Source organism: Panthera pardus, unplaced genomic scaffold, assembly GCF_024362965.1.
Source record: "Panthera pardus isolate Hobbes unplaced genomic scaffold, ASM2436296v1 HiC_scaffold_12, whole genome shotgun sequence".
NCBI lineage: Eukaryota > Metazoa > Chordata > Mammalia > Carnivora > Felidae > Panthera > Panthera pardus.
In genome coordinates this window covers 52328385-52344867 of record NW_026526677.1, presented here as the reverse complement: position 1 = coordinate 52344867, position 16483 = coordinate 52328385, and the positions used below count along the sequence as shown (strand labels likewise).

General features: G+C 38.9%; 1 protein-coding gene across 1 annotated transcript; it reads left to right on the top strand.

The window, feature by feature from the left end:
- Window positions 1-337: 337 nt before the first annotated feature.
- On the top strand, window positions 338-1321 carry LOC109261339 (olfactory receptor 688-like). The gene has a single exon (XM_019439891.2). The coding sequence runs from the start codon at window positions 356-358 to the stop codon at window positions 1319-1321; it is 966 nt and encodes a 321-aa protein (XP_019295436.2). The 5' UTR covers window positions 338-355.
- The last annotated feature ends 15162 nt before the right edge of the window (window positions 1322-16483 follow it).

Below are 16483 nucleotides of genomic sequence, written 5' to 3'. Positions count from 1 at the left end.
AGCTAGAACAGGCCGGATATGTATGTTTCTTTAAAATGTATCTGTCTCCCGCATTATGTTCATGTCCCCAGCATATAAAAATATATGCTGGATTTCAGGCACATAGAATCAGTAAATCTTTACTTGTATTATATTAAATCTTTATCTTTTATCACACTGGACCTTCTTTTATTCTTAGGTAAACTTTTTCCCAGAGTCTCAAGGGGATAAAGGATGCATTATATTTAACAGAACTGAATTATTGTGGTGAATCTTATACCTGCACAGAAATTTTAACCTTTAGCTAAGCTAACCACACACTATCCTTGCTTCCCTTAATCCGTAGGCAGATGCTGAGAAGAAGACATCCCATCATATGGATACCACCCTGAGTATAACCAATAGCTCAAGGCTTCAAGTGTCTGAGTTCATCCTGGTGGGGCTCCCAGGCATTCATGAGTGGCAGCACTGGCTCTCCCTGCCCCTGGCTCTGCTCTACATCTTAGCTCTCATTGCCAACATCCTCATCTTGATCACCATCCAACATGAGCCTTCCCTGCACCAGCCCATGTATCAGCTCCTTGGCATCTTGGCTATCGTGGACATTGGCCTGGCTACCACCATCATGCCCAAGATCCTGGCCATTCTCTGGTTTGATGCCAAGGCCATCAGCCTCCACGAGTGCTTTGCTCAGATCTATGCTATCCATACTTTCATGGGAATGGAGTCAGGCATCTTCCTCTGCATGGCTGTGGATAGATATGTAGCCATTTGCTACCCCCTTCAGTACTCCTCCATAGTCAATGAGGCTTCGGTGATCAAAGCCACCCTGTCCATGGTGCTCAGGAATGGCCTGTTGACCATCCCATTGCCTGTACTGGCTGCTCAGCGACACTACTGCTCCAGAAATGAAATTGACCACTGTCTGTGCTCTAATTTGGGGGTCACTAGTCTGGCCTGTGATGACGCCACTATTAACAGAGTATGCCAGTTGGCCTTGGCATGGGTTACACTTGGGGGTGACATGGGTCTGGTCTTTGCTTCCTATGCTTTGATTGTTCGCTCAGTGCTGAGGCTGAACTCCGCTGAAGCAACATCGAAGGCCCTGAGTACCTGCAGCTCCCATCTCATCCTCATTGTCTTCTTCTACACAGCCGTTATTGTGCTGTCTGTCACCCACCTGGCAGGAAGAAAGGTCCCCTTCATCCCTGTTCTCTTCAACGTGCTGCATAATGTTATGCCCCCAGCCTTTAACCCCATGGTGTATGCCCTACGGACCCAGGAGCTGAGAGTGGGCTTCCAGAGGGTGCTTGGTTTGGGTGAGAATGTGTCCAGGAAGTGAGCCAACTTTTGATGGCAGAATTTTACAACTGGTATTACAGAAAGAGCACAGGCTTTGGAGCACAACAGCCCTGGGTTAAAATTCCATGTCTCCCAGTTGCTAGCAATATCGATTCAAATTAACTCACCTGTTTTGTAAAGTGTATACTATGTGCCAGGCGCTGTTCTAAGCATTTCTCAAATATTAACTCATAGAATTGCACAACAACCCTATGAAACACGTACAACTGTCATTTACACATTCTGCAGGTGAGGCAAGAAAGTTGAGACACTTGGCCAAGGTCAAATGGGAAGGAAGTTGCAGAGTGAGGTTAGAACCTAAGCCTTCAGGCTCCAGAGTCTGTGTTCTTAACCCTTACCCTTTTCTCTCTATTCAACCTTGCTACTAACTTTTAAAAACATAAATTAAGATGACAATAAAAAGGAATGATCTCCAAGTGAAATTATAAATCTCCTGTCTTTTAATAAAACAATATTCCACTTAAAAGGTGGCAGCAATTTTCCTGTCCAATAGTAAACACGGCACATTTTAAATCCTCTATAGTCACTCTATAGGATCCCTATCAGTTATAAGAATGTAGGTCAAGTTGGGACACTTGGGTGGCTCAGTCAGTTAAGTGTCTGACTTCAGCTCAGGTCATGATCTTGTGGTCTGTGAATTCAAGCCCCATGTCTGGCTCTGTGCTGACAGCTCAGAGTCTTGAGCCTGCTTCAGATTCTGTGTCTCCCTCTCTCTCTACCCCACTCGTACTCTGTCTCTCTCTCTCTCTCTCTCTCTCTCAAAATAATAAATAAACATTAAAAAAAGAATGTAGGTCAAGAATTTGACAGTAATTATTTTGTTATTTTATAAAGTTTTTACCAACTCTTGAGTTTATTTGCATTAGAGCCTAAAGAGGAATATTCAATTTGTTCTATTCAACATTACTTGAATTTCTCTAATGAATTCAGAAAATCCTAATGATGCCCAATGGTTCACTGAAATTATAAAGGACACCAAAAGTATCTAAAGAGGATTTTTTTCTGTAAAAGAAATGATATTTGTTTGGGGACAAAAAGAAGGAAAGTTGGTCTAATGTTTTTTATTTATTTCAGTGCCAGATCAATAAGGGTGGAATATTGGCTCTAAGATAGCATGCGGATATGACATTTCTGACCCAATCACATGGCATTATGGCTGACTTCGAAAGAAGAAGCCTAACTTGTGCCAGTAAATTTGGAAGTTCAAATGTGACAGCATTAGGCCATTAACCCTCAAGGAACTGAATAATCTTTCCTTTGACAGAGTGAGTTAGAGTTTCGTTATATCTAATGTCAATACAGAATTGGACCATGTGCTTTCACCTGTTTTTAATTGTGACTCCAGACACCAAAAACAAAAGCAGTGACAACGGATAAACAGTAGTGTACTAATGGATGGGTCAAAGCCTGTTACTCTTTCCACATGATGTTTAGACCAAGTCCCTGGGATCCTTTGACATTTCAGGGAGAAAGAAAAAAAACAAGTCCCAGAAAAAAAGATACTAGAATCTCCTCTAATATTGCCATCCAAGAGATTGGATCCATTTCTATTAATGGCTGATAGGATAATTCAAGCAAAGTCACCTGCTGAGAACAAGTAGAAATCATGGATGAACATCTTTAAATGGGTATAGACATTGGAAAACTAACAAATTAGTAAAAATTATGTGAGACTCAGAGAGACTTCTTTTCAGGTTAAATGTGTAAAGAAAGTTTAGAAGTTGTCATTCCCATCCTCACATCAAGAAAAAGTTGAACAACTGAAAATCAATCACTTCCTGGACCCACAAGAAAACTGAGGTGACAGGGCTAACTGACTTCCTGGTGTCAGAGGATTCCCTTCCTCTAGGTGGGAAATGGCTGTAATAAAGTCTCTTCCCCATGGAGATGAGGCCTTTATCATGGAGAATGCTCCGGGATTATTTCATAATGTTAACTTCTCCCCTCCTCCTGCCAAAATCCAGGGGGCCCATCTTGGATCTATACTGTGAGAATCTGCTGGAATTGCTGGATATTAAGTGCAGGGCTTCCCTAAGACTGTAGTCCCCAAATATTTCTCATTTTCATACTAAACTTCACTCATACTCCAGCAATATGCCAAAATTACCTTTGACGTCTTCCTACCAGTTTGTGACTCCAGCAGCTTCTACTCTAAGTAAACTGATTCTCTGTGTTTTCCTATCTCTCCAAATTTTGGGGTGGCACTTTGCCCTGCAACAATCAATTCCCTTATGGATTCAAGAAAAATTATTAATATTCCTTTTTTTTCTAATTTTTCTTCTTGTAAGGACAGGAGTGAAGACTTCTAAGTTCTTTACACATCAGAAGTCCTGGTATGGGATTAATACCCAATGTACAAAATAAATATCCATAAGTCTACACTGATATAAGTAGATGATTCAATAAATAAATGGAGAATAATAGACAAATCTCCCATGTAAAAATTTCCAAATAATTTATGTATATACACCATCCTCAAATAGCTGGAACATAATTATTTACTTCTTAAGTGCATAACTCGTTATTTCTCTCCCAAGAGTACAGTATGCGAAGTGGGAAAAAGAATCAGTTTACAAATGAAGAAACTAAGGTGCCTGGGTGGCTCAGTTGGTTAAAAAACAAATGAAGAAACTCAACAAACACCATGTCAGTTAGGTGATCAAGTTTACATCAACACTGACAAATCATGTACATAATAAGTATCTCTGATATGATATGATATGATGAGAATAGACTTTACCTCTTTGGCATTTCTCCAAAAACACATAATCCTGGTCCAATCATAAGAAAAGTATCAAAGCAAAAGGACTGTGGAGACCTGGCATCTAAATGTAATGTTGTGTCCTGATGGAATCCTGGAACAGAAAAAAAGACATTAGGTAAACATTTTAAAAATCTGAATAAAGCATTACTTTAGTTAATAATACTGTATCAATATTGGTTAGTGAAAGGTGACAAATGTACTGTACCAAAGAAATTAATAACAATAGAGAAGGTAGGAGTGGGATATATGGGAATTCTACACTATCTTCACAACTAACACTATTCTAAAAATCTAAGACCATTCTACAATAAAAAGTCCATTTTTCATTTGCTTTTATCTATCTTTTTTGATTAAAGTATCCTAGGTGGTGTGAGGTGGTATTCCATTGTGGTTTTTGATTTGAGCTTCCTGATAGCTAGTGATGTCGAGCATGTATGTGTTCACATGCATACTGGCCACGTGCATGTCTTCTTTAGGGTAATGTCCATTCAGATCATTTGTCCACTTTTAAACTGGATTTTTAGTTGGGTTGTTTGTCCTCTTATTATTAAGTTGTAAGAGTTCTTTGAATATTCTATATACAAGTTCCTTATCAGAGATATGATTTGCATGTATGTTCTCTTATGCTATGGGTTGTCTTTTTAATGTCTTGATGGTATTCTTTGAAGCATGGACGTTTTTAATTTTGATGACATCTAACTCATGTATTTTTCTTTATTGCTCATGCTTTTGGTCTCATAGGTTTTACCTAATGTCAATGTCATAATATTTGTTCCTATATTATCTTCTAAGGGTTTTATAGTTTTAGTTCTTGCATTTAAGCCTATGATTCATTTTAACTTTTATATATGATATGTGAGAGAATGATATGCATCCTGCATATCCAATTATCCCAGCACCATTTGTTGAAAAGGCTATTCCTCCCATCAAATTGATTTTATAACTTTGTTAAAAACCAGTTAACCATAAGTATAAGGGTTTATTTCTGAATTTTCAATTCTATTCCATTGAACTATATATACATCCTCATATTAATACCATGGTGTTTTGATTATTATAACTGTGTAGTAAGTTTGGAAGTGTGAGTCCACCAACTTTATTCTTTTTTTTAAATATTATTTAGCTCTTCTTGGTCCCTTGAATTTCCATATGAATTTTAAGATGAACCTGTCCATTTCTGCCAAAAGGCAGTTGAAATTTTGATAGGGACTTCACAGAATCTGTGGATCAATTTCAGGAGTATTGCCATCTCGATATTATCCCTTCTCATGAACAAAAGATATCTTTCCCTTTATTTAGTTTCTCTTTAATTTCTTCTAAACATTTTGTAGTTTTCAGAGTACACATTTTGCCTTCTGCTTGTTAAGTTTACTCTTAAATATTTAATTATTTCTGGTGTTAAATGAAATTGTTTTCTTATTTGAATAGTTCATTGCTAGCATAAAAAATACAAATAATTTATGTACAAATTACCTTATCTCCTTGTTTATTACTTGTTTATTACTTATAATAGCTTTTTTCTACGTACAAGATCATGTCGCCTGCAAATAGAGATAGTTTTACTCCTTCCTTTACAACCAAGTGCCTTTATTTTAGTTTTTTGCCTCTGCCCTGGCTAGAACCTCAGTATGATGTTGAATAGAAGTGTGGGAACAGACCTCTGTATCTTATTCCTCATCTTAGAGAGAAAATCTCCAATTTTGCATCATCAAGTATAATGTTAGCTGTGGGGTTTTAATAGATGGGCTTCATCAAGTTGAGGGAGCTCCCTTCTATTCCTAGTTTTTAAGTGTCTTTATCTTGAAAGAGTACTGGATTTTGTCAAATGCTTTTTCTACATCTTGAGATGATCATGTGGTTTGGGTTTATATTCCATTGATATGGTATGTTACATTAGTTGATTTTCACCAATCTTAAATTTTTTAGATAAAACACACTTGATTATAGTATATAATCATTTTTATATTTTGCTGAATTCTGTTTTCTAGTATTTTGTTGAGAATTCTTTATCTAAATATGGATTTTGAATGCTTTTTATATTGTTTCAATATACCCTGTTAATTAACCAAATGCTAACAATGTCTTGAATCAAATGACTCTCCCAAACTGCTGAGACATAGGACCCTGAAGACATAGGACCTTTACAACTGGAGTTACCACATGGCTGAGAGTCATAGAGACACATGTTGCAGAGACAAGAAGAGAGAAAGGGACTGAGCTCTACATGCCCATTTTTTCCTCCTTTACATCAATCACTAATAATAAGATACTCCTACTCTGGAAAGTGAGTGAAGAGTGAACAGAAGCTAGAAGTGTCACAACAATGTACTATCCTGTACAAGGCACAAAACATCAAAAAGGGGAAACATTAGTCAACTGCCAATTAGGGTTGTGCTTAGCTGTATAAAACACACTAGATTATAGTGGCTTAACCAAATTGGAGTTTCTTTATCTCACCACACACACACACACACACACACACACACACACACACACACAGGTTCAGGTAGTTGAGTTGTTATAACACTTCTACTATACCAACAAAAGGCCAGGCTTTTTCTACTTCTCTGCTCTGCCATTCAAAGCAATGACCACCATCCTCCACATTAAACTCCAGACAAGAAGAAGAGATGGAAAAGGAAGCCTCTACAGACCTTTATATCTGATTGGTCATAAATTAATCTGATGTTAATCTACAATTACAAGACTCCAAAGTTGAGTATTTTTTGTTTCCCAGTCTCTATGATAATGGAAAGTTATACGAAGGTGGATTTGAATGAATGCTGAATAGCTAACACCAAGTAAAAACAGATAATACACATCATGTTCTTTTCATGCATTATTTTCAGGAAATGATAAAATAATAAGCTATCAGGAAAGTCTCAAAAATTCTAAAGAGTAAATAAGTTCCAAATATTTCTGGATCAACATGACAAATTCAGCACTCACTGCACCTCCCTACTCCCATTCCAAAACCTAACAATACTGACAAGATATTCAATAATAAATCAACCCATAACATGATACAAAACAAATGGAGAGTCATTTATGAAACAAAAAAATATGAGGAAACTCCAAAAGACAAAAGACTATTGTGATAGAATTATGGAAAATAATGGGAGCCCAAAAGGTACACAGGAAAAAAACTGCTACAAAAATAATGTTGATTCAGATTCAGAGACGTCTGATACTAAAAGAAGCAGAAGGTCATGAGAAAATCAAGCTGCTAAAAAATGAGTAGCATAGGAGTAGTAGTCAAGCAGGTCTTCTATCCTGCATGTATACTCCTGGACAAGGAAGTAGGCCAAAAGTCAAGAAACAGTGGTGAGTATTCCAGAATATTAAAGATTGGGTCAGAAAACAGGACAGTGACCCACATGGCTATAAACAATCATGCCCCATCAAGCATGAGGCATAAGCTCAGGCATAAATCAAGCTATTAGGACACCCTACAGTTCCTAGACAACATGATACATCAACCAAATACAACAGCATCCTCACATTGCCTACTAAGAGAAAAAACAAACAATCAATGACCAAGATGGCTAAACTTTAGAAAGTTTTTTCTGAGTATAGGCCCCTGGCCTTTGCTTTCTTAAAACACTTGTTTAAGCAAATGTGTAATTATAAATTCTTTCTCTGCCCCTTTGCAGTGTATATAAATCTTCTGTTAACCTCTGGTCAGTTTTACAACCTAGGAAATGTCTTTCTCAAGGATCTGGGAACTATCTCCTGAAATGTAAACATTGAAAGAGATGGCACCCCATCTTCCAGTCCCTGTAGAGGGCACCAGCCTAACCTCTAAGGGCACCAATTAGCAAATACAGATGGCCTAATCATAGACAAAATCATTGGTAATCCTCAGGAGTAATTCAATGTGTTAGACACATCCTATTGATTAACTTCCCACTGAAATCCTCCAATACTTTTTTTTTTTTAATTTTTTTTTTAACGTTTATTTATTTTTGAGACAGAGAGAGACAGAGATGAACGGGGGAGGGTCAGAGAGAGAGGGAGACACAGAATCTGAAACAGGCTCCAGGCTCTGAGCAGTCAGCACAGAGCCCGACGCGGGGCTCGAACTCACATACCGCGAGATCGTGACCTGAGCTGAAGTCGGAGGCTTAACCGACTGAGCCACCCAGGCGCCCCACCTCCAATACTTTTCCACTTGCTCACCCCAGGGTTTAAACCTATTCCACCTGACAACTTGCCCCAGCTCAACCTTGCCTTTTGACAATTGAGTATCCAGACTTAATCTGTGCTCTCTTTCCCCTTGCTGGCAAAGACATAAGAATAAAATCAACTTCCGCTTGTGCATCCTGTCCAGTACAATTTTATCTAACACCAAATACAACCAGATATTTGAACAAAATCAACAGAAGAAAGTGGCATTAAAGTTCACAAACATGTGGCACCTGGGTGGCTCAGTCAGTTGAGTGTCCAACCCTTGATTTCGGTTCAGGTCATGATCTCATGGCCATGAGATCAAGCTCCACATCAGGCTCCATGCTGAGCATGGACCCTGCTTGGAATTCTCTCTCTCCCTCTCTCTCTCTCTGCCCCTCCCCCACTCATGCTTTCTCTCCATAAATAAATAAATAAATAAATAAATAAATAAATAAACAAACAAACAAACAAACTTTTTTTTAACTTCACAAACATAACTCATGCCTGAAGAGATAGAATAAATTCAACATCAATCAAAAAAGGTCCTCTCAAGGTAACCTTCTCTATGCCAACTCCTTACTTCAAAAATCTAGTGACTCATCCCTTCACATCTAAAGCTGGTGACAAGTGCTGTTACTAATGCAACATAATTGCACTATCACTTGGGATCTTTTATTGGTGATATTTTTATAAATAGTCCCTTTGTACATAAATCTTTCTCTATTATTTTTTTTATTTTTTATTTTAGAGACAGAGAGAGCTCGCACAAGCAGGGCAGTGGCAGAGAGAGAGAATCTCAAACAGGCTCCATGTCTAGCGCAGGGCTCCATCGCAGGACTCTAGGATCATGACCTGAGCCAAAATCAAGAGTTGGGACACTCAATTGACTAAGCCACCCAGATGCCCCACTAATTATTCTAATTTGAGTGGGTCATCTGTTCCCTGTTGGGACTCTCTATAATTCAATGTTCATTCAATTAGGCAATATGGAAGTTATTAACAAAAGCAGGTTCAATGCAGCCACAGGACATATTTTTATATGGTTGTAGATTAAAACAGTGAGGAAGTGAGGGCAATATACAAAGATGACTCTTACAGGATGTGCGTGCAATAGAGATTTTTTTTTTGAAGTCCTTAGTCCTTGGAATCTTCAAATACTGAGGTGGAAGTTTCAGGAGAGTGGAAGACTGTTGACACAGGAAAAGGGAGATACAGTCAGTTCTGCTATGTCACTTGGTTTAAATGTACAAACATGGTCCAACACCACTGATACATTATGAAACGATTTGAGGATAAGTGAATTTCACATTTGCCTTTGTGCAATCCAAACACAGAAACTGCATCAAGCTGAGTGAGCATCACAGAATACACTACACACACACACACACACACACACACACACACACACACACACACTGCTAACACCCACCAGCCACCTTCCCTCACTTTACAATTTTCTGTCTGATTTCAAACAAATCTCCTTTTATCACTTCACCATGACTCACCAGCTGCAGCCCTTCCATCCACGTCCACAAGCAACTTCATGTCCTTCTCAACATAAAGTGTTGTGTTCATTGTAGCATTTGTATTTCTCTTAAACCTCTTAACGTGTCAAATTCTGCTATAGTTTATCCTTGTTTTCTATCTTTTTTTATGTGTCACTGACAACATTTTTGAGTACTATGCTAACTCTATTTTTCCATAAATCCTATGGTATCTTGTGTGGGGTTTTGCATAGCATGGTGATTTTTCAGAACTCCTGTGTCCCATTACAACAGAACTGACTACTTGCTAGACTGAGTGGAGAGGAAACCAAGCTGAGACAAGAAGAACAAACACTTTTTATTCTAACAATTCAACCTGGCAGAGCTGTCCACCTGCAGGGCCCATGTCCTAGGACTAGGTTTGTTCCCAGAGTGGCCAAGAGAGGCCTCCAAAGTCACTGCAGGCTCCTCCTGCTGGAGTGAGATGACCTGCCCCAGAGGCAGTTGGGTGACACTTGAGGAGTGCCATGGGGTGGGCCCAGGGGAGTCAGACTGAGACCAGGTGATTTCATGGCTATGATTTATATTCCAAACCCAGGAGTGGTAAGAGAGGGACAGACAGATCTGCTCTCAGCAACAAAAGGCCCAGCACAGGCAGCGATAGCCAGGAGAGGGGAAGGAGCCCAGAAGGAAGAACCAGCCTGGGGGCATCTTCATGGCCCCTCCTGCAGTAGTAAGTAAACCAGCCACTGTCAAGGACTCTGGGAGGGGATCAATGGAGGCAGTCCACCTCCCCAGGGTTCTGTCCCAGTCTATGAATCTGGCTCACTGTTGAATTTCTCAACTGGTCTTTCTTTACCTTCCATTGGTCTCTCCACCTGGGAAAGGGTTAAAAGTTGTATCTGGGAACGAGGGCAAAGAGTTGGGGCTGAGCTTGGACATGGCCTTGTTGCACACCGTGATGCTCTCCAGCCAGGGGAATATGCAACGAAACAAACAAACCCTGGCTGTCACAGTGTCAGGCATGCAGGAGGCTCTGTCAAAGTTTTATAGTTTCATGATCTAGGGTAACTCCTCACACTGTACTACCCCCTTCTCCAAGCCATCTGGGAATAGTCTTAGCTTGGGAGTCTAGGATCCTGGGGCTAATGAGCTGGATCTCTTAAGAACCTTCATCTCACTTTATGGTATGATGCTACTGGGTGCCTATAGTTGCAATGTGAAGGACAGGATTTGAAACTGACTTGAAATTCAAATCTATATCTGTCTGCTCAACTCCACAGACTATCCTCCTAAACATTATACCACTTTCAACATCCTGAAATCTTATATTGAAACTTTCCAGAATTTCTCAACAAAACTATACTTTTTCCTGCTTTTCACATTATCCTGTGTTAAGCTCTGCTGTTTGGTATCTTCATGAATTCATGCAGCTAATTAACACTGTGTAAAATTAGTCACTGGATAAGTATTTATTTATTCAAGTATAGTTGACACATAATGTCACAGGTGTAACACGTATTTACTTTTCATTATCAGCTATATGTCCAGTTCTAGATTTGTCACAGGTATAAAGGTAAATAAAGTAGTTAAGGCCCCTGCCGTCATCAAGATTCCTTTACACTAATTACACTACATTATAGTATCAGTGGCTTTCCATTATTCATAAAATAAAACTAACTTTCTTAACATGCACTATTCAACATTACACATGAATTAGATCCATGTCAATTTTGTTCCCCATTAATGTGGTGTTAAACATAGTGTTTAGAATGTAGTAGGTTCAAAACATGTTTACCTAATTAGTGAAATCAAAGTCATATATAATCTGACTCCTTCCTATCCCTTCAATGTATTTAGAACCACATTTCTGAGTGGGTAATCATTCCAGCTACAGACATTGTTGAATATCTCTTATGGATTTGTGATAAAGAAGTTAAAGTAAAACCAGTCAGATTCATTGTGTGATCTTTTTCTCCTTGACCTCCTGGGTCCAGCCACAGAAAAGGCAAACAGTTTGTTCAACCTAGTGTGCTGTTTATTCTCTATGTGGCTACAAATCCATTTCCTCTTTCTTTGCTCTGCTCTGTGTTCATGGAGGCTGATCTCTTCTATGTCCTGCTTCAGCTCTGTTCCCCAACCTGACTCTAGGACTTCCAGTTCAGACAACAGTAGTCACCTTTAGGACATCAAATATAGGAGGAGAGAGGGGCTGGGGTACTTATTGCTACCCCCACTTTTTGGTCTGATACAGTTCTAACCATGGTTGTGTTTCTCCCTAGCCAGAGATCCTAGTAAGAAGCCCCTCTTCCACAGCTCCACAGCCCCCCAGGTTGGAGTAATACTGCTCCCTCCCCTTACCCCTGGGTGGCAGTGGCTAGCTCCTGGGTACTTCTTGTTGGTACTTGACCCTTGCAACACCTCAATAAATATTCCCTTTTTAAACTCCTTTCAGTTAAACCCTTTTCTAGTAGTTTCCTGCTTATACCCTGCATGATACAGTAATTGGTACTAGAAGGGGGCTCAAGAACAGACCCTCAGAATAAGATTCTAGAATTTGGTTACTCACATATTTGATGAGCCTGTGGAAAATCTTATCAGCACAAAATGGAACATCAGTAAAATGTAGCACGGAGTGATATCTCAATAATGCAAATTACCACCAATGTGGTTTAGAATGGAGGGCAGGGTGCTATGATGAAAAAGACTGTAGGATGGGCTACCTGGGTTAAAATCCCAGCACAGTCACTTATAAGCTGTGTTACTTAAAAAAATCACTTTGTGTCTCTGAGTCTCAGTTTTCTTATTTAACATGAAAATAATAATAGTTCCCCTACATCATAGGGTCCTCACGAAGGTTAAAAGAATCAATATATAAATACCGCTTAGAATAGTGCTGGGCTCATATTTTAAACATAAATTAATTCCTTCATGCCCTTATATTTTCTTTCTCATAGAGGCTCTCACACACTATTTAGACTTTCCTTCAAGTTGAAATCAACTAAAAGTGTAAACCTTGACAGCTAATGCCTACTTGCTCCATTTATATATATTTTTCTCATTATACAGTCATTAGCATAAAGAGAGAGTCCAGGTCCAATCTACATTTACAGATCACATTTCTTGGAGAAAAAACACAAAGCCAGGGAGGAGAAGGAAGAAGGAAGGAGTCTGTTGGGAGTTCATATATCTGATGGTTAGTTTTATGTGTCAAGTTACCTGGGCTAAGGAATACCCAGATAGCTGGCAAAACTTTACATCTGGATGTAACTGTGAGGGTGTTTCTGGAATTGATTAACATTTGGTTCAGTTGATTAAGAGACCCACCCTCATCAATGTGGGCCCACATGAACCAATCTATTGAAAGCCTTAATAAAACACAAGAAGACAAAGGAAGGGGAAATCCCCTCTCATCTTGAGCCTCAATGTCAATTTCTTCCCTGCCTTTGAACATCAGAGTACCTGGAACCTCAGCCTTCAGACTCCTATACTTAGACTAGCAGCTGCTGGCCTCAGACTAGGATTTACACCAGTGCTCTCCTGCTTCTCAGGCCTTGGGACTCAGAATAAATTATACCACCAGCTTTCCTGGTTCTCTTGCTTGCAGACAGATTGTGGGACTTAGCCTCCATAACCACATGAGCCAGTTCCTATAACAAATCTCCTCTTATATCTATCTATATCCTATTACAGTAAAACCTTAGTTTGCGAGAGTAATTAGCTCTGGAAACATGCTTGTAATCCAAAGTACTGGTATATCAAAGCAAATTTTAAGGCCCCTTGGCTCAGTTGTGATCATGTGACATTCTGCATCACTTACTACTTCTATTGCAAGACATTGTTTGTTTATCAGGTTTAAAATTTATTAGAAATGTTTGCTCCATCTTGTGGAACACTTGCAGAACAAGTTACTCTAAATAAATCCAAGGTTTTACTGTAGTTCCATTTCTCTGGAGAACTCTATTACAATACAGTCTCCCTTAAGGGGAGAAGCTGAGAAGGAGACATTCTTCGTTGATAATTAAGGGAAAATCATAAAAAAGAAAAAAAGGAAGGAAGGAAGGTGAGATGGAGAGAAGGGAGGGAGATAGCAAGAGAGGGAGGGGAAGAAGAAGAAGGGGGGAGGAAGAAGAGGGAGAGGAGGAGGAGGAGGAGGAGGAGGAGGAGGAGGAGGAGGAGGAAAGAAGGAGGAAGGGAATGGAAGACAAGGAAAAAAATATTTTCTTTGAAAAAGAAAACACTATCCCTTGAGAATTCCTAAAGACAAGCCTGCAATTAGGATGTATGGGGGTTAAAATTCACATAGTGTGTGCACTAAAATCTAATAGGTAAATTTGTTGGGTTTTTGAGTTTAAAGTTGTAACAACCCTTTATTATCCTTTTAATATTTTGTATTATCTGTATCATAACTTCTTAAATCACCATATTGATCTTCTGTGTTTCTCTCTTTTTCTTTTATAAGTCTTATCAGGGCTTTATTAACTTTATTAATCTTTCCAAAGAATCAACTTTGTTCTTTTGTTAATTTGATTTTCTCTATTGTTTCTCTTTTCAATTTTATTGATTCTAGTCTTATCTTTATTAATTCCTTACTCCTGGTTACCTGGGCTTAACTTACCCTTCTTACTTTAAATTGTCAAGTCATCAACTTAAATAATTGCTTTTAAATCTTCATTCTTTCTATTATAAGCAGTGAAAATTATAAATTTGTCTCAATTTTTTTTTTGGGGGGGGGCTGTGTCCTACAACTTTTGCTATGTTACCAACAGTCAGTTTGAAATATTGTCTAACTTCTTCTGTGATTCTTTTTTAAGCCATGGATTATTTAGATGTGTGCTATTTAACTTCCAAGTGCTTAGTGCTTTCCATGGCATCTTGTTATTGTTTTCCAACTTAATTCTGTGTTTGTTAAAAGAATATATTCTGTTCTCTTGAAATTTATTGAGACATAATTTATGATGTAGTACACACACAAAAAAATATCCTGCCCCCATCCCGATGCCCTTTTTCCCACCCCACCCCCAAGCCCCCATGTAACATTATCAACTTCATTCAGAACGTGAAAGGAGCCATCTGCTGCCTACTAGGGAAGAACTTTATTCTTCCACTCCACTTCCAGAGGAAGGCTTTTCTTCCTCTCACCACAAAGGGGAAATAATAGGAATGAAATTTCTGCTCTGTCTTTCCCTCCTCCTCTCCCTTGATTGGTTTACCATGTGGAAAGAAGGATTACTAATACAATTGTGCAGTGTGTGGGGCTAATGCATCTCAGACATAGGAAATATGTTCTGTCTGTTTCACTGCCTGCCTGGAGGATCTGTAAGTATAGCAGTGTACTCTTGTACCTTGTATTCAAGTTATCACATACACACCTGCATAAGAACACTAAGGTCTGTTTCCCTGAGAGAAAGCCCTAGAAGCCAATGATTCTTTTTACATTTTACATTTTTCCATGGCTCCGTTTATGGGGTTCCTGCAATCCTCCTTGCAGATGGCTGGGTAATTGTACTAGTAGCCCAATTTTCACATTAAATCTACCCATGTCAAGGTGGGGGGAAAAGTAGGAATGGATCTCAAGATCTAGAAGCAAGAGAATAAAATTGACAGCCTCCCCTTTGTCCTCTGGTCCCATCTATATTTTGTAGTCATGACTTACTGGAAAAGAAAGTTACTAGGTTCTAACTGTCATTACTTTGATCACCCTTTAATTCCTTGTAAGCAATCTGAACTACTAAGGACAGAGGAGATAAAGAGTGAGAAATCTGCACTTTCAATTGCCCATAGCATTCCTGAGCTTCTTTCTATCAAGAGTCACCCTGTCTCCCTCAAATGAGGAGCATCTAATTCTAGGATGGGAGATCTGTCCTCCTAAACAGAAAAGCACACTAAAAGTTACCAAAAAAAGATAGAAAGAAAGCATTCACACCAGAGATATCAAGTTTGTGCATTCATCCTGTACCACAAATAATTATCAATAGGTTTGTTGTGTTGGGGAGTAAGTCAGGCACTTGGTATTGAGAAGTAAATGACACATAAGAGACTCCTGTCTTCCTGGTGTCTAGTCTAGCATATAAAATGCATGCAACACAAGTAATATCACAAGATTAAATTAAAATTGTAATAATTCTGATTCAAGATGTTGGACTGAAAACATGATTTACTTCCCACATCTGCCAATGTTTCTCTTTAATGGCTAAAGAAATATGAAAATAAGATAATTAAATACCAGTACTAGATATAGGAAAGTGTACAATTATCAGTTCAAATACTTGGAGAAATTTCTGGTATTCATAAGCCACATAGGATTGGCTTCACAGAAAAACCAGAATGAAGAGGCTGCAAACCAATGTCAGTGGTTGTGTAGAGAATTATGAATTAGGGAAGGAGAAACTGGACAAGTTAAATCTTGATGCAGAGATGGGAAATGTGTTCATTAAAAGATCCAGAGAATATGCCAAGCTTAGAGTCAATGGAAATGGTGACAGAAATTGAAAGATATCCTTCATGAATTGATGAGGTCATTATTCTTGTATGGGCTGGACAGCTGTGTCAGTGTAGTGTTCTATGTGCACAACGTGGCTAGGACATAATCTCCCTATATAAAAAGAAGATGATGCTGACCCCCAAACCCTGTCATTGCAGTGAGGCCAGATGCAATCAAAATCAATTCCAAGGTAGGGTACTCGCTAGAAATGGACAAGACGTATGGAGAGGTAGCTCCACA

Coding starts and splice junctions, on each gene's coding strand:
- LOC109261339 (XM_019439891.2), top strand. CDS start 356: ATGGATACCACCCTGAGTATAACCAATAGCTCAAGGCTTCAAGTGTCT.